Source organism: Natator depressus, chromosome 13, assembly GCF_965152275.1.
Source record: "Natator depressus isolate rNatDep1 chromosome 13, rNatDep2.hap1, whole genome shotgun sequence".
In the NCBI taxonomy this organism is placed as follows: domain Eukaryota; kingdom Metazoa; phylum Chordata; order Testudines; family Cheloniidae; genus Natator; species Natator depressus.
The window spans coordinates 1,753,775-1,781,001 of record NC_134246.1 but is presented as its reverse complement, the minus strand read 5'-3'; the positions used below and the strand labels follow the sequence as shown (position 1 = coordinate 1,781,001).

Below are 27,227 nucleotides of genomic sequence, written 5' to 3'. Positions count from 1 at the left end.
TGCTTCACTCTTGCTTTCCTTCCCCATCATCTGAGTCACAGCTTGGACAGCCCTGAGCCTGGAAGTGGATTTTGCCACATTACAAAGGAAATGAGTGGCCGGTTAAGCAAAGCTAGTTCACCCAGGCAGGAGGGGAGATTTCAAGGCACTGGCTGGCACACCCCTTCCAGGAAGAGACAGAGAAAAAAACCACTTCGGAGGGAAATAGAACAGTTAGAAAAACAAGCCTGTGTGGGCGTCTTGTGTTCATCTTGGCAGGCACCACGGGCCAGATTCACCCCGGTGGGACCGCACTGAGTTCCATGGGCACACACCAAGGATGGATTTGGCCGCTTGGTTTTAAGATGCTTCCCCTGCCTGTTTTGCTCGCACCCCAGTTCTTGTGCTGTGTGGGCATGAAGAAAGCCTGCCTCTGTGCACAATGGGAGCTGCTGTTCCTGGGGCCTGGCTCGCTCTGTGAATGTTTTGCAGATGAAGCAGCAAGGCGTGAGCTAGACTGAGTTTAAGACGTCTTTCCCAGACAGCCCCCTCCCTCCTTCCCCCTTTCCACTCCCTCCCCCTCCCCTTCACAAGCAGGGCTTGCTCTTTTATACAAGAGACGAGAGGTGGGTGGCTGGGTGGAAGGGATCCTCTCTGCCTTACTGTGGTCGGGAACGGGATGGAGGTACGGAGGCAGAGGCTGGCCTGACTCAGGCAGAGCCCCCTCTGCCCCTCGTCTGGCTTCCCTGCAACTTTTCTAGGGCACCTGGATTTCATTGAGGATCCGCCAGAAGAAAAAAGAGCCGCTTGCATGGACTGGAGAGAGTGGCAGGGCAACTAGATGCACTAGGAAAACTTCTAGCATCCAGGGAGAAGTGACAGTTACCTCCTTGCTCCCGCCAGCCTCCCTGCCACTTCCTAGCAAACCATGGTAATGCCTTCTGCTTTTGTACCTTTTTAATGACTTTTCCCACTAGCTTTCCCTGTCTGCGTCTCTCCTCTGTCCCCTGCTGCCAACACAGACTGCACACCTGGCCCTGCAGCAAAGTCCTAGCAGTAGCCTGCTGCTTTAACGCTCTCAGTGCACGGTGGGTGGCATCCTTTCCAAGGCCCTGTCTTTCTGTATGCTTTGCGCCACACTGGGCGCGGCTGTCAGCCCCGAAACGCTAACGCTCAGGTGTAACGCTGCTCCTTGCCGAGTGGGAATGGGGAGACAGACTGACGACAGAGCTCGCTTCTAAAACCATTTGTGCCTGGGAGAATTCCCTTCTCACGCAGAGACGGTGTCTCCAGCAGATTGAGCAGACGTTTGGCACCAAGTAGAAAGAAGGGTACAAAGATCACTAGCAGCTGTTTGGATGGAAGTGTGTGGGACTGCAAAACATTGTGGTTAAAACCTCCCCGCACTCCCTTGTTATGGCTGCAGGGAATTAGAGCCAGAAACTGTGTGTTAATAACTTCGCTCCTTCTCCCTTTGCTATGCAGGGATGATATTCCTTACGCCGTCGGTCCCTATGCTAGGGCTCTCAAGAGCTGCATTACTGTTAGTGGACGCCGTGCCGCCTTGAGCGGCTGGGATGTGCTGTACAGACCTTGTCTCTTACCTTCCCTGATGCTTTGACTCATCTTTAAAGTTTGGATCCCGCAGTCCTTGCTCAAGCTAAACTCCCCTGATGTAAGAGCTGCAGCAGCGGGAGTGGAATTGTTATTGGCTGCCGGTTCGTGCTCTCAGAGCTCTGCGTAAGGGAGAGGGAGTGGTATGCCTGGTGACTTGAGAGTTAAATGAACAACCTTACTGTGCCAAAACTGTATTTATTGTGAAGATCTAACCCTTCCCCGAGATCCAGACAGACAGCTTTATAAAAACAGATGGGGATTTTGGGGAAACATCCTTGTCTCCATTTTAACTACACTTTAGGTTATTGAAATGGAAATAACTTATAAAATCTCAGTCTCTTTATGCTCTTAGTGACTTTTGTTTTCTTTTTGCACTTCACTTAAATTGGTCGAAGAAAGTCGACTGGTCAGTTCCCTTTGGTTCCTAATCACTCCCTAGTTAGTGTCCCTTTTTGCCTCGCATCTGCATGCGGCTGCTGCTCTCTATTCACAGCCAGATCAGTCTCATTTACTGATGGGAGGTTTTCTGGTAACATTTCATTAAGTCGTTTTGTCATCTTGGGCCAAATCATCCCTGGTGGAATTGACCTTGGTGGAATTACACCAAGAATAAAGTCGGGTCACTAGGATTTGTAAAATCCCACTCTCCTCTTCTCTTTCTCTCTCTCTCTCTCTCTGTCTCTACATGGGGGCCCCAAATTCAGTTGACAATTTTCTTTAACCCTGGTTTAAGAGGGCCCTGCTGCTTTACAAATTACAGCATTAATTTGAACTGGTTCATCGGGGGGGTGGGGGGGATTTGGACTTCTTCATCTCTGTTTTATTACAGCAACTGGACACCCAGTGAATTCAGTACCTCACCAGCTGGTGGAAGGTGGCTAAATTACCAAGCTCTCCTTTGAGATTTGGGAGTAACAGCACTGGCTGCTCCATTCACTGTCCCAGTCAACAGACCAAGGAAGGGCATGAGAACCAGCAGACAGGGGGTTTGAAGTTCCATGGTACCCAGACAGCAGGACAGAACGGAGAGATGAAGCTGACTTGCAAGACAGTCTACAAAAGAGTAGGATCCCCATGCCCCAAAGCCACCCAACCAGGCCCCTTGCGCCAATCTGACTGGGGGAGAAAACCCAGTATTGTGCAAGTGTCTGTTTGCAGGGGACGCCAGATCTCAGGAGGCCAGCACTGCATGGGCTCACATGGACATAGCTCCCTGCCTCCCACATCCTCTCTAGAGGAGGTCCCTGCAGGTCAGGGCAAAAGCAGATTGACACAAGCTTGCTTTGCAGCCCTGCACCATGCTGTGCGGCCTTAGTGTAGGAGACGCTTCATAGAATCATAGAACCATAGAATATCAGGGTTGAAAGGGACCTCAGGAGGTCATCTAGTCCAACCCCCTGCTCAAAGCAGGACCGATCCCCAATTAAATCATCCCAGCCAGGGCTTTGTCAAGCCTGACCTTGAAAACCTCAAAGGAAGGAGATTCCACCACCTCTCTAGGTAACGCATTCCAGTGTTTCACCACCCTCCTAGTGAAAAAGTTTTTCCTAATATCCAACCTAAATCTCCCCCACTGCAACTTGAGACCATTACTCCTTGTTCTGTCATCTGCTACCGCTGAGAACAATCTAGAGCCATCCTCTTTGGAGCCCCCTTTCAGGTAGTTGAAAGCAGCTATCAAATCCCCCCTCATTCTTCTCTTCCGTAGACTAAACATCCCCAGTTCCCTCGGCCTCTCCTCATAACTCATGTGTTCCAGTCCCCTAATCATTTTTGTTACCCTCCGCTGGACTCTTTCCAATTTTTCCATATCCTTCTTGTAGCGTGGGGCCCAAAACTGGACACAGTACTCCAGATGAGGCCTCACCAGTGTCAAATAGAGGGGAACAATCATGTCCCTCGATCTGCTGGCAATGCCCCTACTTATACATCCCAAAATGCCATTGGCCTTCTTGGCAACAATTGCACACTGTTGACTCATATCCAGCTTCTCGTCCACTGTAACCCCTAGGTCCTTTTCTGCAGAACTGCTGCCTAGCCATTCGGTCCCTAGTCTGTAGCTGTGCATTGGATTCTTCCGTCCTAAGTGCAGGACTCTGCACTTGTCCTAGTTGAACCTCATCAGATTTCTTTTGGCCCAATCCTCCAATTTGTCTAGGTCCCTCTGTATCCTATCCCTACCCTCCAGCGTATCTACTTCTCCTCCCAGTTTAGTGTCATCTGCAAACTTGCTGAGGGTGCAATCCACACCATCCTCCAGATCATTTATGAAGATATTGAACAAAACCGGCCCCAGGACCGACCCTTGGGGCACTCCGCTTGATACCGGCTGCCAACTAGACATGGAGCCATTGATCACTACCCGTTGAGCCCGACAATCTAGCCAGCTTTCTCTCCACCTTATAGTCCATTCATCCAGCCCATACTTCTTTAACTTGCTGGCAAGAATACTGTGGGAGACCATGTCAAAAGCTTTGCTAAAGTCAAGGAACAGCACGTCCACTGCTTTCCCCTCATCCACAGAACCAGTTATCTCGTCATAGAAGGCAATTAGATTAGTCAGGCATGACTTGCCCTTGGTGAATCCATGCTGACTGTTCCTGATCACTTTCCTCTCCTCTAAGTGCTTCAGAATTGATTCCTTGAGGACCTGCTCCATGATTTTTCCAGGGACTGAGGTGAGGCTGACTGGCCTGTAGTTCCTAGGATCCTCCTTCTTCCCTTTTTTAAAGATGGGCACTACATTAGCCTTTTTCCAGTCGTCCGGGACTTCCCCCAATCGCCATGAGTTTTCAAAGATAATGGCCAATGGCTCTGCAATCACATCCTCCAACTCCTTTAGCACTCTCGGATGCAGCGCGTCCGGCCCCATGGACTTGTGCTCGTCCAGCTTTTCTAAATAGTCCCGAACCACTTCTTTCTCCACAGAGGGCCGGTCACCTCCTCCCCATGCTGTGCTGCCCAGTGCAGTAGTCTGGGAGCTGACCTTGTTCGTGAAGACAGAGGCAAAAAAAGCACTGAGTACATTAGCTTCCTGCATTGTCGGAAGGGGTTTTTCCACTGCTGTAGGGAATCCACCTCCCCACGTTGCGGTAACCAGGCTGACAGAATAATTTGTCCATCGACCAAGCCACGTGTACACCAGGGCGAAGTTGGCTTAACCACGGTGCTTAGAGGGTGTGAATTTTTCACACCCCTGAGCACCACAACTATGTTGAACTAATTTTTACATGTAGACCAGGCCTAAGGCTGGCAAGTCTGACACCACCTTCACTTTGAAATGGTAAACAGAGAGCTCTGCAACCTGGCTGAAATCCGCCTCACTGAGAAGTGAGAATTTAATGGCAGGGTGTGTCTACCTGGGGACACTCAGGAAAGCTCCTCAGAATTAGCTAAAAGGTGTGCCGTTAAAGTGCATTAGCTAAAACCCACTAAAGCTAATTAAGCTAAGCTGGACAAAGGCAACTTTACTTCTAAAGTAGCATGTCCACACAGGGGTTTAATGTGCTTTAACTAGTGCACTCTAAATTCACACCTTGGAATGATTCCACTTAACTTCCCCCAGTGTTCCCATGTCGACATGTGTGTGACAGTCTCGCCCCCTCAGTCCCCGTGTGACAGCTACAGACCCCGCGGGGCAAGTGGCTGGGCTTGTTCAAGTACCAGAAAGCCATTGCTGATACAGCTCTTGGCTGGATCAATGGGAGGTTGCTAACTAAAGCTCCTCTCGGCTTGAGACTGTGCTCAGAGCTTTGGAATTCCTCCATATCAAGTAGAGTTAAATTTGGAGACTGACCTTCCTACCAGGTCAAGAAGCTCAGATCTGTAGCAGGTCAAGCTTGACAGCAGGAGATAAACGTGCTCTCTCTGTTATCTAGGGATTGAACAGAGACAGATCAGGAGATTTTACAGATCTATAAAAACTCAACACATCCTAGTTAAAAAGTACATTGGGGTTAATTCTCCCACCAGCTCAGATTTTGCAGAAACATTGGTTTGCATGCTCAGAAACCTCCATGTGTGTGTGTCTATGGGCCTCTGTACATGCAAATCCAGGCAAGTCTTTATTTGTCCACCTGTCCACTTCCTTCACAGATAGTAGCGCTGGGAGTGCGATCTCAGGCTATTATAGCTGCATTAGTATTTACTCTCCATGAATGGCTTGAAAGCCCATCCTAAAGGCTTGAAAAGCCAATGTCTGTCCCTACTAGTTATGTGGTTTTTCTATTTGACAACAATTTTTATTTCCCCCCACCCCGTTACAGCTGAAATTTAACATGAACTCATCCTGATTGCTTCCCTTTGTGCATCAGTTATGACAGTCAGATTAGCACAGCCTGGGAAACAGGGTTTGTTTAATTAACTGCTTCTGCAGAGTCAGGTCAGCGAATTGGAAATATCATTGAGTGGGCCTTACACAAATGGTGGCTCTTGTTTTTGTCTGGCGGGTTTTGTTTTGCAAGGAATGGGGCTGTAGAATATGTAGGATATTTCCTAACAGATTCTCCAATGATTGGTTGGGAATCAGTGAAATGTAGGGATGAGGCTGAACCAGAGCAATCAAGGTGCCTGGCCTCATGCATTGTCAGCCCTCCCCGCAATTGTATTTCTAAGACACCTGCCAGTGTCTGGGAAAGAGCTTAGCTGTGAACAGCTCTGAACTAGGGGGAAGCTGGGACCGGATCTAATCTCCCTATAATGGGCTGAGCCAAATCACCAGGTGTGAATACTCCTGAATCTGAGGAGTTCAGAATTTGGAGCCTGCACTTGGAAACTCAGGCCCACCACAAATCAAACTAGTGTAAACCTAGGCATACTGGTGACCCTTTAAATCAAAAGCCCCTTAACAGGTCTGTTCAAAAGACAGTCCTTGTGACGTGAGTGGCATCTCCCCAATTGGCTCAGACCTTTAGACCGTTCCTCACTTCAGCAGTCTCGTAACTAATGTACACCGCGTCCCAGAAAAGCACAGTTACTCCCAAGGAAATGCGTCTGTTGCACATGGCTCTGCCAGCCACGCTGGTGTATTTAAATCAGTGTTCTTCCTTTACAGACACTTCCACACTCCCACCAAGCTGGAGGGCCGGTCTGGAGGCTCTGTGAGGAGGCTGGGAAAGCGAGTGATGGACGGGCTATATTAAACTGGGGGAGGTGGGACAGGTCCCCAACGGGGGTGGAAACTGGCCCATTGCTAGTGTTGATCTGTCTAATGGATGATGCATTTCCCTGGCAGGATCCCCGGTCTCTGGATGCCGCGGTGCAGAACGCCCTGCTAGCCCTCTACCCGCCATTTGAAGTCACAGCCCCAACTGTCCTCAGCCAGCTCTTCCGCCTGCTCGACAGCAACTACCAGGGCGACGGGTTATGCTGCCTCCTTGATTTCCTGATTCCTGCCAAGCGCCTCTTTGAGCACGTGCGGCAGGCGGCCTGTGTGAGTCCATGGATAACAACTCCAGCCTCCCCCTCCCACAAGCCTCCCCAGAGCCCGGCTCTCAGCCCCAGGCCTGCCGTGGGTGCGTGGGTGCAGGCAGGCTGCCCCCACTGAAGCAAGCTTTCCGTGTAGAGGCTAAAAGCTGTGCGATCCCACCTAGGGGCAGGGCAGTCTGGCAGTGAAGCAAGGAACAGGACAGGACGCCTGGATTCTCTCTTTGGGGCCTGCAGCAAATCACCTTATCGGGGTCTCATTTTCTCATCTATAAAATGGGATGATGACACTTCCCCAAGCCCCCCAGGTTGCTGGGTTTATTAATCATTGTGAGGCATCTTGTGGCACTGCAGAGTCAGTCTGTACATCATTATCCCCACCCCAAATGGGAATAACGGCCCGGCCCGGCCGCACACCGGGACTGGGACAAATCGTCCAGTACGGGTTGCAAGGTTCTCGCAGACAGTGGAACAAAGGCCATATAATCATAATAATCCTGAGCTCTTACACAGCTCTTCATCAGTATCAAAGCACTTTACAAAGGAGAACAGGCTCATTATCCCCACTTTATAGATAGGGAAACTGAGGCCAGGGGAGGGGAGTGGCTTGCCCAAGATCACCCAGCAGGCCTGTGGGAGAGCCGTCTCCTGATTCCCTGTCCGGCACTCCATCCACTAGGCCACATTAAACTGGTCAGATACCATTTCATTAATTTAGTGGTTTTTTCTTCTCTTAGGCGCCTTACTTTAACTGCATCTTTCTCCATGAAGGCTGGCCCTTGTGTCTTCACGAGAAAGTGGTCATTCACCTTGCACCACTCAACCCCCTCTTACTACGCCCAGGAGACTTCTACCTCCAAGCAGAGCCCTACGGAGAGCAATCTGCCTGCATCACTGTAAAGTGCCTCTCTCAGGACTTGCGCACTGTGGAAGAAAGAACAGTTCCTGAATCCTCCTACACGCTGCTATTCACCAAGGAGTGGCTGGAGGAAATCAACCGAGACCTGGAGAGAGCACCTCTGCACACCTGCCTGGTAGCCACAGAAAAGGGAATTGCCCCTGTGCCTTGGAGTAAGATAGCCACGCCAGAATTCGTCAGCAAACCCAAAGCAGCACCAAGTCCCACCCAGGTTGGAGTGTCCCTTCCAGCACATGCACTGGACCTGAGCAGCTCTGAAGGGTTGGTGGAGCCAGCATCACAGAGCTGCACAATGTCTTTTTGCATGACTGATGCTCAGGTGCCACATGGTAACAGCATGGGTAACGTCCAAGATGGCAAAGATGTTCCCTGGAGGGCCAGCCAGGGCAAATATCCAGGACTCATCAAGGTGGATCAAGCAGGATTGTGGAAGAAGCCCAGTGTGTTCGTTGTGCCAAGCCTGTGCGATATCATCAGCCAGGACCTGGACGGTGACTACGTCGACCTGCTGGAGTTTTCTGAAGAAATGAAGCTGGATCTTCTGGCCAGGTCAGAACCATCTGCTGAGCAACCTAGACCTTCTAGAGCAATAAAGGTGCCATCAGAGCGTAAATCACGGCTTCCAAGGGTGAACAGAGAGTCAGAAGCAGAAAAATGGACCTGTGGGAAAGGGCAGAGCTCAGAGGAGGGTCCCTGCACACCGTGTCTGAGGAGAAAACTGAACAGAGACCCAAAATTCCACGGGCCGAGGTGTCGATACCGTGAGTCCTACGTGGCCGCCCTTCAGAACCCTGTGAGCTTTGGCTCTGGGCTGATGGCAGCCATATTGGAGGAGTCTGATGTGCCCAAACCGGAGTTCCCTTCAGCAAGCACAGCTCCAGAGAGTCCAGCTCACCCCAGACAGAGGCCAGGCCCAGGAGCTGCTCCCAGACTCCTCTCTGGCTGTCTTCAGAAGGTAGCGACTCAGGAAACGAAAGCCGAGGAGGTGACAAAGCAGGGATACTTAAAGCTTCTCAAGTCTCCTGCTGGTGCAATGAGAAACCTCCCTCGGTCACAGTCTCCCCCTGCCAGCCATAAATTCTCCTTCTTCAAAGGCCAACGACAACCAGCATCCCCAGGGGACAGTTTGTCTGGTACCAGCCAACATGAAGGGCCTCGGAAAAGGATGTCGGCTATTTACTCTCCCAGGATGAACAGAGCTAAGCCGGCTGGGAAAGGTAATAGCCAATACAGGGTTGTACAATACTGGGTATAAAGCAATCGTGGTAGTAAGTTGTGCAAGCTTTGCCTCCTTTCCACTAAAAAGTCTGCCACATCTTTGATCTGTTTTCCTGGCCAGGTACCGATCAGATGGATGCGTCTCTCTTCGACATCAACTCTCTCCAAGACACCAACTGTAAGAATGGTCTTTGTGCTGCCACCGTGAGCTCTCCTGCCCAGGAGCCACTGTCTGCAGAGTCCAGCCCTCAACGGCCACCCCAATGGCAGGATCTCTGCGTTGAGCTCTTGCACTCGGGCGTAGCTTGTTTGCCAGGTACTGAATGCAGTGATAGGATCATGATTAGACCTACTCACTTTTCTTCATTCAAAATGTTTTTTTCAATGAAAGCTTTTTGTGGTCAAAGTGAAAATTTCTGCAGGGAATGTCCCACGGCCTACATTTTTTAGGGGTTTTGTTGCAAAATGGAAAGCACCAAAATGGCACAAATTTCAGCTGGTCATTTCAATAGAACTAAAATTATTTGCCGGGTCAGCTGAAATTTTTTTGAAGTGGCTGAGAACTAATTTTTAACTGAATATTTGCAGGGGGGGAGGGGGAGGGCAGGAGATTTACAATGAAAACTTGAACATTTCTGACAGAAACAAAAAATGCTGTAGGGAAAACCCAGACTTTTCCCAACCAGTTCTTATCTCCTGAAGGCACGGCACAGCCCCCCAGGTAGGCAGGGAAACATTCTCCCCCCATTTCACAGATGAGAACTCTGAGACACAGATGAAAGCCCCCCAGACCCAGAATTAGAGCTCCCAACACTGCACTCATTCCTCCAGACCCTCTGACAAGAGCCTCCACCCCAGCTACTCAGACCAGGTGGGAACCTGAGGCGTTAGCAGTCATCAAGGTGAAAGTGAGGTCATTGATTCATAGATTCATAGATATTTAGGTCAGAAGGGACCATTATGATCATCTAGTCTGACCTCCTGCACAACGCAGGCCACAGAATTTCACCCACCCACTCCTGCAAAAAACCTCTCTTAGGTCATGCGGGAGTTTAGGCCAATAGTATTTGCCGCAGCTGTTCCATGAAGTCCCCCAGGAGACATACTGGAGATGCTGTACCATGCAAGCAGCAGTCCCTAAGGGCTTTCAGGGAAACCATGCGGCCGTGGGACAGAGCAGTTCAAGGGAGCACGCAGTAGATGACATTTGGATTCTCTGTGGTCTCCCACTCCACAGCAAACATAACATTGCCAAGTCTCCCGATACTTGGTGTTTTCCTTGAAGCCTCAATTCCTGGAATCATGGAATAGGTTGAAATGCTGCTTTGTTTTGTTTTGTTTTTAAGAAAAAGCATGTCTCTAGCCTTCATGGTTGCAGAGAGAAAACAGCTGAAAATGTGACTCTTAAAGGCTCAAAAAGAGAAGGCAAATAAAAGAGCCCAACCTTTGTTTTTGAACAATCTGATGTCTTTGGGGGTCTCCTGAACACAGGGGCTTGGGCAGTACTGTGAACTGGTAATGCAACGTTTGATTTTTCCTGGCTGCAGGGAGCACAGATAAGCTTGGCAGGGCCCTGATCCAGGTGACCATGAGCAGCAGAGCATGGGAAGCCACCTGGTGCTCCACCAGAGAGGTAGCCCAGCTCCTCCTTTACCTCTGCTCCATCCCCAGGTAAGGGGAGAACACAGCACCCTTCCCACAACACCCATGTTATAGCATAACCCTAGCAGAGCACCGCCCGGCGCAGCGGCCACTCAGCCTCAGTGTCCCAGCCAGCCTTCCACTGCTCTGCCCAGCCTCCAACACCTTCTGGGTTGCAGCAGGTCCCTTACAGTTCTACCCCTTGCAGGGCACGCCAATTCCAAAACCAGGAGGGAACAACGTGAATTTAAATTCTGCCTTTTCCTCAGGAAGATCTGCTAGGCCCGGGGCCCTGACCAGCCTTCTCCAGCCTCTGCTCTCTCTCTGCCTGCTCCCCGCAGCTGAGCAGGACTCTGCCTTTTACCCTGGAAGCCAGACTTCTGTTCCAGGTATCTCAGTTTGGCTGACTAGGCCTCCAGCAGCCCATTAACCCCTTCCTGCCATGTACGGAGGCTTGCATGCCCCATTCCAATTCCTTTCAGGCAGCAGCATAGTCGAGGGTAAACACGGGTTAATGGAATTTGGGGAATATGGAGTTTAGGGGGCGGGTTCTGCCTGGGAGCTGGACATCCATACTCTGTCCTTTCCCTGCTTTGTGTCCCCATCCTGCTGACTGGCAAAAGGGAGTCAGGTGGCTCTACGCTGCTGGCAACTCTCCGGGGGCCCAGTCAATTATTGTGAAAGGCATTAGTTCTGGAACAGCTCGCTGTGGTGGTTTGGGGGCTTTTAACCCTCTGTGTGTAGCTGCATGGATTCCACCCGCCATGTGCTGAAATGTGTACCACTGCCCCCTACTGGAGCACGTTGGACATTGCAGTGGTAGTTCAGACGTTCTTTCCACCCATCCTTCAAAATCCCATGGCTTTGTGGGATGTGAAGATAAATAGCGTGTGTGATGTTGGGGGTGTGCAGGCATTTCTGAGGGGAGCAGGCAGAGAGAGAGAGAGCAGAGGTGGGGCTTTTGCCATGGGGGAGAAGGCTGGCCAGGGCCAAATGCCCAGAAGATCTTCTGGAGGAAAGGGAACAGTTTATGTTCATGTCCCAGGGTTTCAGCCTGAGACACAATCCCAGGAAGAGTCACTGAAATATGTAACTAATTCAGAGGATAATGTACACACCACGTGCCTCTTTGTCAATGTCATTAGCCATTGTGCATGAGAGTGAAGTACTCAAGGCTAGAAACCAGGGCCAGCCATAGGCAAGGCCACCTACTCCTCACAGAAGAGAAAATTAGAGTTCTACCGTCCACTGAAACCTTGACTTAACTGGTAAATCAGGCTCTGCTTCTGGGGTCTTCAGATTGCTCCAGCCCTTCCCTGTTTGCGAGAGAAACATGCACACCCCCGCCACTCCCAAAGCCACCTACGCTACTGATGGTAAAATAACCCCGGGAGGGGTAGGTGTGAAGTGATGAACTGTTCACTGTCTCCACGCAGGAGAAGGCCTGGGGTAATCCAAGCCATGTATTCAAGGGTTCAGTACCATTAAATCCAGCAGGTATCTCCCTCAGCTTTGGTCTGGAATGGAGAAGGGTGGGGAGATGGGCTACAGCACCTCCTGTTGGTTGGTTTGAAGTAGTGCTACAGCTTTGAAGAATTCACGTTCCCTCTTGGCCTCAGTCTGGGCTCTCACGCGGGCGCTGACTTACTGCATGGCTGGGAGGGCGAGGACAGAGGTGCCAACTTGAAGTGTGGGGGAGAAGGGAGTGGGACAGCAGCTCTCAGGGGAAAGGAGGCCCTTAGAGTTTCCCTCACCAGACATCAGCGGGCGCACGTCTACACTGAGGCCGGAAGTGACCAGCGAGCTCCCAGCCTGGCAGACAGACTCAAGCGGGCGGGCTCGAGTGAGCGCGCTAAAACCAGAAATACAGAGGTTCCGGTGTGGGCTGAAGCTCAGGCTCTGATGGCGAGGGGTGAGTCGGGCTGGGCGCCCAAGCTGATGCCTCCACTGCCCGCATTGCTATTGTGGGCGCCCTAGCGCGAGCTCTGCTAGCACGAGTCTGTCTGCCCGAGCTGGAAGATTGGCTCCCCGCTGCAGTGCAGGCACCCAGACCCCAGGACGGTGCCTTCAGGAAAGGGGGGCATTTCCTCTCCAGCGGGGATGGGGAAACCCCAAATCAGCTGCTGAGGGTCTGCCACTCTTAATTAATGCCGTTTTCTTCCTCCAATCAGAGCTCACTGTGGTTTATTTCGTTCTCTAGGAGGGAAACAAGAGACAGAGGGCTGACCATTGTGGTGGATGCCAGGAGACAGCCTCCCTCCCTGACCCTGCACACGGCATTCAGATCAGTCCAGGTACATGCTGGTCTCTGTTCAGTGGTGAGCTTAGTGGGATAAGGGGGCCCAGGTAAGCACACTCGGCTTGGGTGGGCGAGATCTTCTGTCCAGCTAATCAGTAAAGTTCGGCAGTGTTGTCCCGAAAGCACCTCTCGAATTTCCTCTGGAGTGTATTGCGTTGGGTGGGGACCTGTGAGCAGGTCCCTGCTGGCCTAGAGCTGATCCTTTGACAGTCCCTTTGTCTACAATGCCCTGAGGCCAAGATTTTGATCTCATCCACACTCTTTGCCCTAAGCATCCCCAAGATCATTTATTCAGGCAGGTCTCAGTTACCCTCTGTTGGAGTGGAATATATTTATCTAGGAAACACTGCGTAGCCCCTGCTCTCCCTGGGACACCTGCCCAGGCTCCTCCTCCACAGTCCCAGTTACCGATCTCCCGGGGACCGTCAATGCATCTGGCCCCCAGCCGTCTGCGAGGTCGATGCTGTGCTGCTACACGCCAGCACTTTCCTGGTTGTCTGGTCTCAGAGTTGCCACGACAATTCTCGTCACGTGCAGAGTAAGCAGAGGATGTCCTGCGTATTGCCAGGAGTGACATTTACTCTGCCCTCCCCTGCAGAGATCTTCACCTGCCTCCGTCCATGCTGTGTTGCTGTTGGCAGAGAAGGAGGTGGCTGCACACCTGGAGAAGTTACCTGGAATGCAGGTGAGGGCTGGAGCAGCGTTTTCAGCAGCTGCTCCCTAGCCTCGTCTCTATACTATTTGCACCTTCTCCTGCAAGGAGAACAGAGTCTGTATTGACGGATGGTCCCTTCCTTTCTTCCCTCGTCTCTGCAGTCAGGGGGATGGAGCTGGACCGAAGTGCTTCCCCACCTCATCTCCACCTTGGCCTAGCTCACCAGGGCTCCATCTGTGCCGGCAAGAGCAGTGGCTAGATGGATTCTCTCTGTCTGTGTGTCTGCCCTGGTCGTGTTGCTAGAGCTCAGGTTCCACTATTCCCATGCCATCGTCAGTAAAGCCTGCCCAGGTGCACAGTCCTCCCTCTCGTTATGAAATACCTGGACCCTGTCTCGGATGAGGAGCAGGGAGAGGTGCCCTTCTCTCTGTCTATGGGACCTTTATCCTATTGTCTGTCTCCCAGGCAGGTAATTCTTGCCGCCCTCGCATTGTCTGACGGCAGTAATGGACTGCAGCCACCCAGGGGAAGCCGAGTACTTTCCCAATTACTTCCACACGCTGGACACGGGCATTAGCATAATAACTCAGAACTTGAAAGGGTTTATTATTCTTTTAATGCTGCTCTGTTTAATTAATATAATGTGAAATATTAATGAGTTCGATTACCCAGCTTGGCTGTCCTGGCAGATTTATTAAAATGCCAGCATTCTGCTGTGCATTCGAAAACCACAGAGCCCCAGGGAACTCCAGTTAGAGATAGTGACTTTTCTGAGCCAGCGCTGGGGTCAGGGTCTCGGGAAGGAACCAGAACTGCTAAAATGCCAGGGCCAGCAGCTTTTCTCACCAGGCCCCATGCAAAGCCTGTTGAAGCCACTTCAATGGGCTTTGGGTCGAGTCCCCAGTGGGCAACACCCTGAGGTCTGTACTCAGCGAGCGTTTGCCTGAATAAAGACCGAGTATAAGAAACCACAGCTGCACACAGACCCCAGGGTCTTGCATGGGGATGAAACCAGGATGAAACAAGCCCCTCTACCTCTTGAGCCAACAGAGGAACTGACTCATTTGCTGCCAGTAACTAGCAGGCAGTTCTGCTCGCTAGAGGGAGACACAGCTGCGCTCACTGAGCCAGCCCATTGCATGTGGGATTCAGGATTTACAGCCTAGCCAGGCAGGAGCAGACAGCTGGGAATCTCAGCCAGCAGCCTCTCCTTCTGACTCTTCCAGCCCCATTTTGCAGATTCAGGCAGCAGGGATCATTTGGAGAAGGAGAGAGGGATTTTCATGCCCAAAGGCTTCAGGATCCCCTTGGGGAAGCCTTGCCAAACCAGACTCTTACCCACCACTCTCACAGGCAGTGGTGGGCTGGAGCCGCTTCGCGCAAACCGGTTGTTAAATTTTGAAGCCGGTTTAGAACCGATTGTTAAAGGGCTGGGGAAGCTCAGGCGGGACGGACAGGATGTGGCCCACGGGACCATCCTGTCCATTCCGCCTGAGCTCTCGGCTGGAGAGGCTCCCATGTGAATTTTTACTGACCCGGCAGCACTCCGAGCCTTCGGCGGCACTTCGGCAGCATGTCCTTCAGTCACTCTGGGTCTTCGGCGGCATTTCGGCGGCAGGTCCTTCAGTGCTGCCGAAGACCCGGTGGGACTGAAGGACGTGCCGCCGAAGTGCCGCCCAAGACCCGGAGTGAGTGAAGGAACCAGTTCTTGAGCTTCTGGCAGCTCATCACTGCTTACATGCCCCTGTAAGAGCTCACCATAGTATTTACAAGCGGTGTCCCTCCCTCCTGCAGGTGGAGGTGCTGACTTCCCTCAGAGCTCTGGGCCGATATGTCGACAGCACCCAGCTGACACCAGACTTGGATGGTACTTTCCCTTACAGCCACGGCGAGTGGGTTCAATTCTTCCAGGTGTCTATTATCATGGCCTTTAGCTTTCTCCTTGTGTTTGCTGCAGCCCTTGTCCCTCAGCAAGGGACTTGCTTCTCTTGGGGCATAAAACTGAAAGTGAAGATCACTGGCAAATCCCTGGTACCTTGGTAATGCAGGAAGACAATGTACGAGAATGCACAGGCTACGGGTACGGCAATAACACCCGACTGCGGGGAGAGTGAATTTGGTTGCAGGTTACGCCAACTGGTTGCAGCGCAATAAGTACATCCATGTTTCAATGTATCACAAAAATTGTGTGTGTGTGTGTGTGTGTGTGTGTGTGTGTGTGTGAGTGAGTGAGTGAGTGAGTGAGTGTGTGTGTGAGAGAGAGAGAGAGAGAGAGTGAGTGAGTGTGTGTGTGTGAGAGAGAGAGAGAGAGTGTGAGTGAGTGAGTGAGTGTGTGTGAGAGAGAGAGAGAGTGTGTGTGTGTGTGTGTGAGAGAGAGAGAGAGAGTGAGTGAGTGAGTGTGTGTGTGTGTGTGAGAGAGAGAGAGAGAGAGTGAGTGAGTGAGTGTGTGTGTGTGTGAGAGAGAGAGAGAGAGTGTGTGTGTGTGTGTGTGAGAGAGAGAGAGAGAGTGAGTGAGTGTGTGTGTGTGTGTGTGTGTGTGTGTGTGAGAGAGAGAGAGAGAGAGAGAGTGAGTGAGTGTGTGTGTGTGTGTGTGTGAAAGAGAATTCCCATGGGATGCCCTGAAGCAAGCAGTGGTTTTCACGTGTATTACACATAAGTTCAAGAAATTAACAAGAAGGCCCAGAACTTTAGCTAAATATCAATAGCTACCTCAGTTCTGCTTAGAAATTTATTATCTACAATGTCTCTCTGCAATTAACCTTCCCACCCTGCTTATTGGCTGCATTGCTATTCATCCATATTTCCACCTGATTGTTTCCCTATCAGCCATTAAACTACTGTCCGGCTGTTTATACATCCATCCAATCTAAACCTTTTCCCCCTCTCTACCCTAAGCCTGTTTTGCCATCCATCCGCCAGCCCTCCTGGCCCAGGACAGGCCAACCCACTTGTGTTTCCTTCCCCGTAGAAGCTACATCCCTTTGTGGCTGATCTCAAGCAAGCCTCCAAGCTACTGCAGAGCTCCATCCAGGAACTGGAGAAGGGCGACTTCCCAGAGGATATGCAGGTAACAGCCATGGTGCCGAGTTCCAAACAGGACAGCCTGCAACCAGCTCTGGGCGCAGTTATCCCCACAAACATCAGTATGTGCACTGTGCTGCCCATCGTCTCCTGCTGCCCAATGGCAATCCAGCCCTGGGCAATTCCTGCCCACCGGGAGAGCCAGAGGAACTCTCTAGGTGCATTTGATCAAAAGCAGCAGTGAATCTCTCCCCCAGCCTTTGCTTGCTACATAATCAGTATTGAAGAGCACAGAAGCAATTATTATATTGCAAAACAATTTTTGTGCCAGCCTTGTGCTGTTCTGCTGGCACAGCCCACCAGCTGCGCCAGGCCAGGCTGTGTCGCTGCTCGGACAGGAGGCCTGCAAGGAATGGCATGCAGCAGTCACAGTGAATCTGTACTGGAGCTGGAGACCTGGCAAGGTGCGATGCACTGTTCTGCTGAAGATGCTGTTTATTGGCTAAGACTTAACACCAACACCCTGATTACTTGTGGTCACTGCAGATTCCCTGGGAAGGTCTGCAAGAGGAGGAGCGTGAACTCTAGTGCCCTGTCAAATTCCAGTCCATATCATTCCGAAGTGCCTGCCTGAAGCCCCTGTGCAGGTCCCAGTGGACACAGACAGCTGCCATGTTGCACCCCAAAGGTGGCTGCAGTCAGTGGTGGATGAGGTGATCTCTGCGTTGAGTTTGTTACTGTCTCATGCCCAGAACGCACGTTGGGATCCCCTGGCCGGGGGACCACAGAACCGTAGGGTTAGAAGGAACCTCAAGGATCCTCTAGTCTAACCCCCTGCCATGATGCAGGACTTGTGTCTAAACCCTCCAAGACAGACGGCTCCAGCCTCCTTTCGAAACCCTCCAGTGTAGGCGCTTCCACAACTGACCTAGGCCGTCGGTGACTCAGATAGCTCCTCCAGGGCTCTATTTGCAGGACAATGTGTGTTTCCCATGGCACGTGGCATTTAACTCCATTTTGTCCCAGGGTAAAATCAAGTGCCCTTGGCCTTTTCTGACGTCAGGCTGTGTCCCCTCTCTTACCTTCGCCCCTGACCGCCGACTTGGTGCTGTTGATTCAGAGGGTGATGGGGCAAAGGGCAGGGCAATCCCAGTGACAAGCATATGTGTCTCTGATCCTTGGGCAGGAGGCAGCCGAGTGCACGGAGAGGTACAGAGAGCTGATGAAGGCAGTGCTCAGCAACGTGCAGCTGGTCAGCTTGCAGAGAGAGGGTGGGGCCACGCTGGCCAGGCTGAGGAAGGAGGCATCCCGGCTTAGCTTCTCACCGGACGTCAGGTATGGAGGACTGGAGCCATCCCTGCCCCAGAAGAGGGACACTGAGCACCGAGCTCTCACCCTACTGGCTTCAGGATGCTTGTGCCTTTGGCATTGGCTGCACTTGCAGATCCCCTGCTCCTCTGGGGACAATGCAGCCTATTACCCTCCAGCACAGGCCTCTCGCCAGCCCTTCAAGGTGTTCCCCCCACCACCCGCTTCCCCAGGCCTAGCTCTGCCAGCTCCCACCAAGCCTTCAGGCCCAAGCTCCCAGGAGTGGTTCCACCGCCCCTTTCAGCCCAGGCCTGGAAGGAGGCCATGGACCATTCGCTTGAGCAGGGTGAGGTTTTTCCCCCTGGGCTTTGCTGGAGAACGTGTGCACGTGTCACTAGGAAGAAGAGGAGCTCGTGTCCCCTGCAGAGCTCAATTCGATGCAACTATAAACAGATGTCATCCAATGTTACTTCATTTTATTTTCTAGTGTGGCTGCTAGATGGCACTGCTTCCCAATAATATCACATTGATTCCAGCCAGCCGCCCGCCACAAAATCTGCCGGTTTCCTTCTCCCTCAGTTCACACCACTCTTCCCCCACTCCTTTGCCTGAGCTCCTCTGCCTCGCTTTCGCGCACAGGCTGTGACAGAGTCAGGTGGGGTGGAGGATATTTCCAAGGTGATAGAGAGCGGAGTTGGCAAGCGCCATCCCTCCCTCTGGTATCCAGCATCCAACTCCAACCTGCTCAGTGTAACTGGGAGATGGCTGGACATGTGCAATCACCTGACATTACACCTGAAGCTATTCAGGCTCCAAACACCTGGAGAGTAACATGTACCTTGCCCCAGGGCCGGCCAGTCTGTGGGCACAAACTGCTCCCACACAGAGCAATACAATGAGGTTTTCTGGACAGGTACAAATCCAATGAGTCCCCTCGTGTGTTAATGGGATTGGAAACATTTGCAGCATGGCTCAGCTTGTGGCAAAGCATCACCTACAAGTTACAGCCCCTCTGCGACCTCCGCTCTGGCTCCCAAGCTGGGCTACAGTGCAGAGGAACAGGACTGCGGCTCTTCCACTCCGCACACGCCATCCTTCAGTGCCACTGTGCTAATAAGCAGAGCAATCTTTGCACATGGTCTTTCTCAGCTCCCAACAGTGTGCATCAGGGTCATAACTAGAACCCAGCTCCAGGGAGCACACGGACGAAGGCTAGGGTTCCCCTGTGCCTGTTAAAGGGATTGTGATGCTCAGAGGACTCCCTCTGTTGGTTTCTTTACCAGGAATCAGAAGGGAACAGCTCTAATTCTAGGAGGGGTGGATGGTCTTCTGCACACCAGCGGCTGATATGTTGTAGGTGAACAGAGACGGGCCAGATATACTTATCACCCTTTTTGTTCTTAAGGAACAGCATGGACTCAGCCATGGGCCTCTACAACCAAGTGGAAGAAGAAGTTCACACTTTGGTGATGAAATCCAACAGCTGCCTGGAGCGCCTGGAGTTTCTCCGAAAGATCCAGGAGTTTGAGGCAGAATTCAGCAAGGTGAGTGCTTTCCCCAAGACATGCTGCCGGAAAGGACAGCTTGCACCTTGGATACCATGGCAACATTTGCTGAATCTCATTCATTGAATCCAGGACCCAGTCACTAAGTGACAGAGCAAAAGATTTCTTTGCTTCAGCTCTGAGTTGAGTGAAGCAAATAAACTTCTCTGCTTATAGCGTGGGCCACTGATACCAAGGGAACATGGAGAACAACAAGATTTTCTTGAAGCCCTGATTTTAATCACTAGGTTACTGGGAAAAATATGTTCACGAATTCTGTGAAATCTGGATGACCCAAGGGAAGGAGGGGAAATTCCCAGGGAAGTGGCAGCTGTTAAATAACTGAGATCTCATGGAAATCCTATATATTTCTTCTCATAGCTCACTTGCTGGATTGATGAAGGAGTTTCTCGGCTCCATGAGCTGAGCACTGAGGAATGGAGCCCGGACAGCCCAGAGAGATCCTACCAGCAGTTTAAGGAATTCTTTATTCAGGCTACAGTACGTTTGAGGATGCTTTTCTGTAACCTGTGTCCTGGCTATAGCTATGTTGTCTGTGTCTGGAACATGGTCCTTGCTAGGGCTCTTTGCCAGATACTCAGAATGAACCAGAATTAGAGCTTCTCACATTTCATTGCAATTTTGTTACAAATGGCCCAATATTGTTACAGATCTGCAGAAAATGCCATTTTTGACTGTTTGAGCAATAATGGGCCCATCTAAAGGGCTAGTATGATCAACATTTAATTGTCAGGTCAAATTTTTGCAAGGAGGTTCCCAGTGTTACACAGCCCTAGTCCCAAATGTGAGACAATCCTTATACTTCTGGATCACGTATGGGCTCCGACCCCTAACACTCCTGCCTCCTCATCCCTCTCCCAGCCTCCAGCTCTGGAGGGTAGTCATTCTGTTCCAAGGGGGGGTCCAGTGCTGTGGGGAAGTCCAGGAGAGGGTTCTGTGGAGACTGAGGCTTCTGTTTAATCAACCCAAACAAGAAGCCCCGTGCAATGCACTGAATTAAATGATGTCAAAGCATGGGGGGTGTAGATGAGACCCTCCACTCTTATTTCCTCCCAAGACAGAATGATTCTCTTCTGCTTCCTTGCACACCCAGACATGTTTGTGCCCAAATGGAGAACATTCCTCTGACTTTGTTGCTGAAATCTTCCAGCCGCAGAGCTCCTGGCCCTCAGCAAACAAGGCCCCCAGGATAAAGACAGCCGAGCCTGTTTAGGAATATATAGTTTTCCTTGTATCCTCCCTTAGGCTCACTACAACAAAGGACTTGTGCTATGTAAGGAAGCTGCTGAGTTCCAAGGCTCCATGTTCCCAGAGGCACAAGCCTTCGAGGCAGCCAGAGGTACCGTGCAGGCCAAACTGAGGAGTTTCTACACGAACTTGGAGAGGCAGCAGGCTGAGCTGGAAACTCTGCTCAATCTCTGCAGGTTCTGTGACAAGGTGACTGTGCTAAGCTAACTGCTCCATATTGTTACACTGCAGCAAACTGGAACTAGACAACATTGCTCTCAGCCAGGAGATGGGAATCTGTAGGGCAGAGTGTGAAATGTATGAGCAGTGAAATAGTTTGAGGCCCCCAGTGCTGATTGCATAGCAAGGAAACGGAGCGCCCCCCAGCCTCGGCTCTCCCTAGAGGATGTGCTCTCCTGACACTGGTAGAGACAAACTAGTGAAGAAACTCAAGGCTCGTGATTCTGATGGAGTTGCTGTAGGACTCCAGAAGGAAGTCGGTGTGGAGGGGCTGCCGCAGAACAGGGGATGAGAGACGTTACAGAGGAATAAATAAGCAAGTGGGAAATGAGGTTTGGAGAGAGAGAGAAAAGTTCACTAGATGGAGAGCATGGGAAGGATGCTGCAGTTGGCTGAAGGTATAAGAGAAGGTTCTTGCACCAGCAGCAAGTGGGATCCTGGGGGAGGAGAGACAGCAGGTACTAGATAAGCGACAAAAAAAAACAAAAAACTATTGCTCTGTTTTCTAGATAACATTGCTTAACCTTGACTGCAAAATTCACGTGACTTGTGTGAAGCTTGGAGAGGGACAGCCAGCAAGTCGGGAGGCCCTACAATGCCTAGAGAAATCATTACAGAAGCTATCTGTGGAGTTTTCAGCAGAGAGGTTCCAGGAGATGAAGGTACAAGCCTACACCATGCACAGCTGCAGAGGACTAGAGGTATGGAACAAGGCATGGCAGAAGTGTCAAGAAACCAGGCAGATCCTTGAGGAGATACTGGAAAAATTCAAGGAGGCCCAAAGTGTTGAGCCAGACTGTAGTGGGGAGGAAGATTCTTTCAGCTCAGCTGCTACTAAATCAGGCCCCAGAGTCCAAGGTAAAGTTCCTCATGTTTGCAAAGCAGCTTCCAACCCTGCCCAAGCATCAGCAGAAAGCAAGACACAAGTTCAAGAATCAGGATGCAAAGCAAGGAGTGAGACAGAATTAAAACCACATCTGCCCACAGACTCTGACCTAGACATAGATCCCAGGGACCCCAGGTGTTCTCAGCAGGAATCCTTGGACTGCAAGGATGTGCAGGAGGGCAGAGGTACTTATCAAGGCTCAATAGCAGCTGAAGAGTCTCCCCTGAGTGCTGCATGTGGAGCTGATCTTGAACAGAGAGAAGCACCGGCTCCGAATCCCAGCACGGAGGCCTTAGGAAGCCTCCAAGTGGCACCCCCTCAGAAGCCACCTCTGACTCTTCCATCACAAGCCTGCTGCCCAGACAGTGGCCAGTTTCCTCAGGACAGCACGAGCGAGTCCCTGGGTGATGCACCTTGCTCAGCCCCCAGCACAGGTGCTCAGCAGCACTGGGGTAAGGTGCCAGAAGCAGCCCAATATTTCCAGGTATCCAGGCATGGCAGCTTTTCGTCTGAAGATACAGAGGCACAGAACTCGGCGCAAGACCCTTCAACAACCAATCTCCTTTTGCCCATGGAACTCGTGAGTCCTAGACTGTCCGGGCCTCTGGGAAAGCCCCTGGGAATCATATATCTGGAAAACCACCACACAAATAGCCATGCAAAAGCAAATGCCGAGTAAAACCAGCTCTTTCGAAACTAGGTTGGCTTTGTCTTTCCAGTCCTGGCAACTTTGGCCATGGAGTGGATGTGCTGTCTAGTGGTCAGAGCACACGACTGGGCATCAGACCTACTGGGCTCTACTCCTTACCCTGCCATTGACTCATTTCTTGGCCTTAGGCAGGTTACTTCACTCCTCTGTGCCTAAGTTCTACCCATCTGCAAAATGGGGATAACAATACTTACCTACCTCACGGAGAGTTGTGAGGCTCAGTTAATAATCTTGAAGTGCTTTGTGGTCCTCCTATGAAAGGCATCCAGCTGGGTAAGTGAAGGGTACTGGTTGAGTTAACAGTAACGTTCTCCTGGTAAAAAGAAAAGGAGTACTTTGTGGAACCTTGGAGACTAACCAATTTATTTGAGCATAAGCATCCGATGAAGTGAGCTGTAGCTCACGAAAGCTTATGCTCAAATAAATTGGTTAGTCTCTAAGGTGACACAAGTCCTCCTTTTCTTTTTGTGAATACAGACTGACACGGCTGTTACTCTGAAACCTGCACTGATCATGCATCTCACTATAGGATGTTCCTCACTGCTGAATCTTCCCCTGTCCAGAGCTGCCAGGCCTCGGAGTGTAAATTGTTACCACAACAGAGCTATCACCAAATCCCTCCTTCCTCCTCCCAACTCCCCTGCCTTCCAGTGGAATTTCCCTCCTGCCTACATGTATTACTGTCTCCTTTCCCTCCTCATCTATGGGGCTACTGCAGCTTGTTTTGCAATATTTTGTCCCTGTTAAAACAAGGCTAATTTTATTAACAATAGTAAACCCCAAATGCAGAGCTCTCAGTGTAGAGCAGTGCAGAGGAAACTACATTCCAGCCTACAGTCAGACAGTGCCCAGAGTCTGTTCCAACTGCGAACAGAAATCCTTCTCGGGTGCTACTACTCCTGCAGGAGGAGCCAGAGGAATAAATTCAAGGTGAGCACCAAAATCCAGTCCTGATTCATCTTCTCTTAGCACCTGTGCTCAGTATACTCTAAGTGGGCCAAAAAAGAAATGTCAGATTCTACTCCTCTGAGGCTGTTCCCATAATCCATCCCCAGCAGACAGCCATTTATTCTCCTTAATCCAAGGGTGGAAATTTCAGTTGGCTCCTGGACAGACTTTCAAGCACGCGGGACCCACCGGTGTGTGTACAAAATGCAGACAGGGATGTCCATAACTTGCACGCCCTGTTACAGAGACTGTGCATGCAAGCGGCCGTTGTTCGCAGTTTGCACACACTGTTCCCCAGTAATCTTGCGTCTGAGTGGTTTAAAAATCCGTCCCTGGGTGTCTGCCTGGGAAGGGTTGTGGTGAAGTCTCGAGTGTTTTTCTTTTTAACAAAACATTCAAATCCAGGCTCGTCTCTCAGACTGCACTGCCTCCTCCTCCTCCTTTTCCCCATCCCCTCGTCAGTTCAGAAGGGTGCGTTGTGTTTGGTTCCATCCTGTCCCCCACAGCCAGCTGGCAATAGAATGAGAGGACCTGCTTCCAGGCCTGTGGGGTCGGGTCACTGTCCTTCCTGGATTGCAAGGCGAGGAGGGACCATTCTGGTTACTAGTCTGATCTCCTGCATAAACTTAGGGAGTTCAAGCCCAGAAGGGATTGTGAGATCATCTGGTCTGACCTAGATCACAGGTCCTCAACTTTCACTCCGTTGCCCGTGTATTGAAACAACTCACTTATGTTTGGCCAAAGCATCTTCCAGACAGAAGCATCCAGCCCCAGGCTCTGAGTCTGCTTTTCTCCTCTCAAAGCCCTGTCGGACGCAGGATTTACACTGGACAAAGTCACCTCTCAGCCTTCGTTCCAATAAGCAAAGCAGATTGAGCTCGGTCACTGGCTCACTGCCAGCCATTTTGTCCAGCCCTCGTGCCTCTTTTGTGCACCTTGTCCAAAATGTGGACCTCAGACCGGGACACGGGATCCAGCATCGCTCTCACCAGTGCCATTTACAGAGGTAAATCACCTCCCGGCCGCATCTCACCACTCCCCTGTTTAGACCTCCAAGGACCACATGAGCCCTGTCTGCCACAGCATCACTCTGGGAGCTCCTGGTGAGCTGCTGGTGCACTGTGACCACTAGATCCTTTTCAGAGTCCCTGCTTTCCAGGACAGTCCCCCAGGCTGTAGGGATGCTCTTCACTCCTGTCCCGAGATGTATAACTGTGCATTTGACTGTATTAAAACCCATTCTATTAAAATGGACCCAGAATACCAAGTAACCCGGACTGCTCTGTCTGACAGCCCTGTCCTCATCATTTTTTACCACTCAGCGAATCTTTGTGTCATCCGCAAATTTTGTCAGCAGTGATTTTATATTTACTTCCAGGTGACTGATGAAAATGTCAAATAGCATTGGGACCAGCACTGATCCCTGCGGAACCCCACTAGAAACACCCCCATTTGATGGTGATTCCCCATTGACAACTACTTGAGATCTGTCAGTTTGCCAATTCATAGTCTATTTAATGGGTGCTTTATTGATATTGTATAGCACTAATTTTTAATCCGAATGTCATGCAGTACTAAATCAAATTCCTTACAAAAGTCCAAGTATATTACATCCATGCAGTTATCTTTAGCAACCAAACTTATAACCTCATCAAAGAATGAAATCAGGTTTGTTGGACAAGACTTATTTTCTGTAACACTTGCTGCCTGGCATTAATTATATTCCTTTAATTCTTTATTAATTGAATCCTATATCAGATTTTCTATTATTTTGCCCAGGATTGATGTCAAGCTAGCTGGCCAGTCATCCTGCTTGCCCTTTTTGAATGTTGTCACAAAATTAGCACTCTTCCAGTCTTCTGGAATTTCCCCGATATCCCATGTTTTATTAAAAATGAACATCAGTGAGACAGAGATATTCTCAGCCACCTCTTTTCAGACTCTTGTGTGCAAGTTATCCAGCCTGCTGATATAAAAATGTTTATCCCTAGTACATGTTGTGTAACATAGTCCTTGATTACTAATAGACTGGAATATCCATTCATCATGTGATACAAAAATATCACCCTGCTTCTTTCCAAATACAGAACAGAAATATTTATTGAACATTTATTTCTACCTTTTCTGCACTATTAATTGTTTTACCATTTCCTTCTAGTAATTGGCCTATATCATTGCAAGGATTTCTTTTGTTCCTAATACACTTTAATAAACTCCTTAGTATTGTCCTTAGCCCTCCCAGATGTGGATTTTTCTGTAATATCTTTAGCTTCCTTTATCAATTTTCTATACTTCACAACTTCTAATTTATATCATGAGCTATCCATTCCCCCCCCTCCCCCGCACCCGTTATATGTGGCTTTTTTATTTCTAATTGCTGCGTTCACTACCCCATTGGACCAGGAGGGTTTTTAGCCAAATATTTTCTTCCTTGAGGTAGAATCCTGGCTTTTGGGACTCCTAATAAACTCTGCTTAAACAACTCCCTATTTTCATTTGCATTTTTCTATGTAAAATTTTCCTCCTAATCAATTTCATTCATAGTTTACCTCAGGTTTGGGACATTGACTGCTTTGAAGCACCAAACCTTTTTATTACTGGTTGGGACTGCCCTCTTTTTTCCCGGATTGAATGTAATCAGGTCATGATCACTAGTCCCTAGGCAACCACCAACTTGCAGTCTAGTGATTAAATCCTCTTTATCAGTCATAATGAGATCCAAAATAACATCACAAACCACCGCAGGCCACAGAATTTTATTCAGGGATTCCTGCATCAAGCCCATCATGTCTGGTTGAGCTGGAGCATATATGTTTGGAAACTTAGAGAAACTGCCCTGGTTTCTTAGCCCCAGTTTGCTATGGGAGTCAGACGAGCACTGGAGCAGCATCTGTTCAGAATGCTGCTTCCTTAGACGCGTGGGTGTCCTGGGAAGGGGAATGTGGTTGTGGGTGTGCGTGAAGCGAGGAAACTTTCTTCCTATGGGTCTTTCTGAAGGAGCTGGACACCTTAGCAGCAGTACCCGGCCTCTTAGCAAAGACTAGGTGGGGCAATCTCCCAGACCATCGTAGTCATCTGCCATGTCCTCTGCACAGCTTTCTGACACAAAGGAAAATGAAGGAGGCCACATAAGAGCATTTCCGAAGCCATTAGATTCAAGATGCAGCCACTGACCTCCACCTCCATGTGCTAAATTCCCAATACCAGCTGAAGGCTTGTGCTGCACAGAAGTTCCTGACCCGTGCTAAGGCCAAGGAAGGAATAAGCGGGAGTTATTCTTTCTAGGAATGCACACAATGATTTTCTTGTGTAACCCTTCTGCCAATCAGAGTTGGTAGCAACAAGGGCCGGGTTCAGTATCTAGGGGTTCCTTTTCAACAATACCACACAAAACCGGCTCAAGCCCCCAACCAGTGACCTGGGACAATTACACACCAACCATGGGTGCCTCAAAGAGGAAAAATATGATTATTGCTGAAAATATTGTGATGGTATAGCAGTGTTAGAAGGATGCCATCTTTGGATATAAAACCACTGAATGTTACATTTTCACGGCATGTCATTGGATGAG

General features: G+C 50.3%; 1 protein-coding gene across 1 annotated transcript; it reads left to right on the top strand.

Moving 5' to 3' along the window:
- The first annotated feature begins 602 nt into the window (after positions 1-602).
- On the top strand, positions 603-26,054 carry KIAA1755 (KIAA1755 ortholog). The gene is made up of 14 exons (XM_074969952.1): positions 603-910; positions 6,830-7,027; positions 7,758-9,156; positions 9,279-9,473; positions 10,705-10,828; positions 12,999-13,092; positions 13,696-13,782; positions 15,547-15,663; positions 16,721-16,819; positions 17,960-18,108; positions 19,487-19,625; positions 20,007-20,126; positions 20,892-21,083; positions 21,623-26,054. Exons 1-14 carry the CDS (start codon positions 908-910, stop codon positions 22,676-22,678), a joined length of 3,972 nt encoding a protein of 1,323 aa, XP_074826053.1. The 5' UTR covers positions 603-907; the 3' UTR covers positions 22,679-26,054.
- Positions 26,055-27,227: the final 1,173 nt, after the last annotated feature.

What these genes read in the sequence shown, in the direction of transcription:
- KIAA1755 (XM_074969952.1), top strand. An exon ending in AGTGGGTTCAATTCTTCCAG is followed by an intron (nt 15,664 to 16,720) that starts GTGTCTATTATC and finishes CCTTCCCCGTAG; the next exon opens with AAGCTACATCCCTTTGTGGC. An exon ending in AATTCTTTATTCAGGCTACA is followed by an intron (nt 20,127 to 20,891) that starts GTACGTTTGAGG and finishes ATCCTCCCTTAG; the next exon opens with GCTCACTACAACAAAGGACT.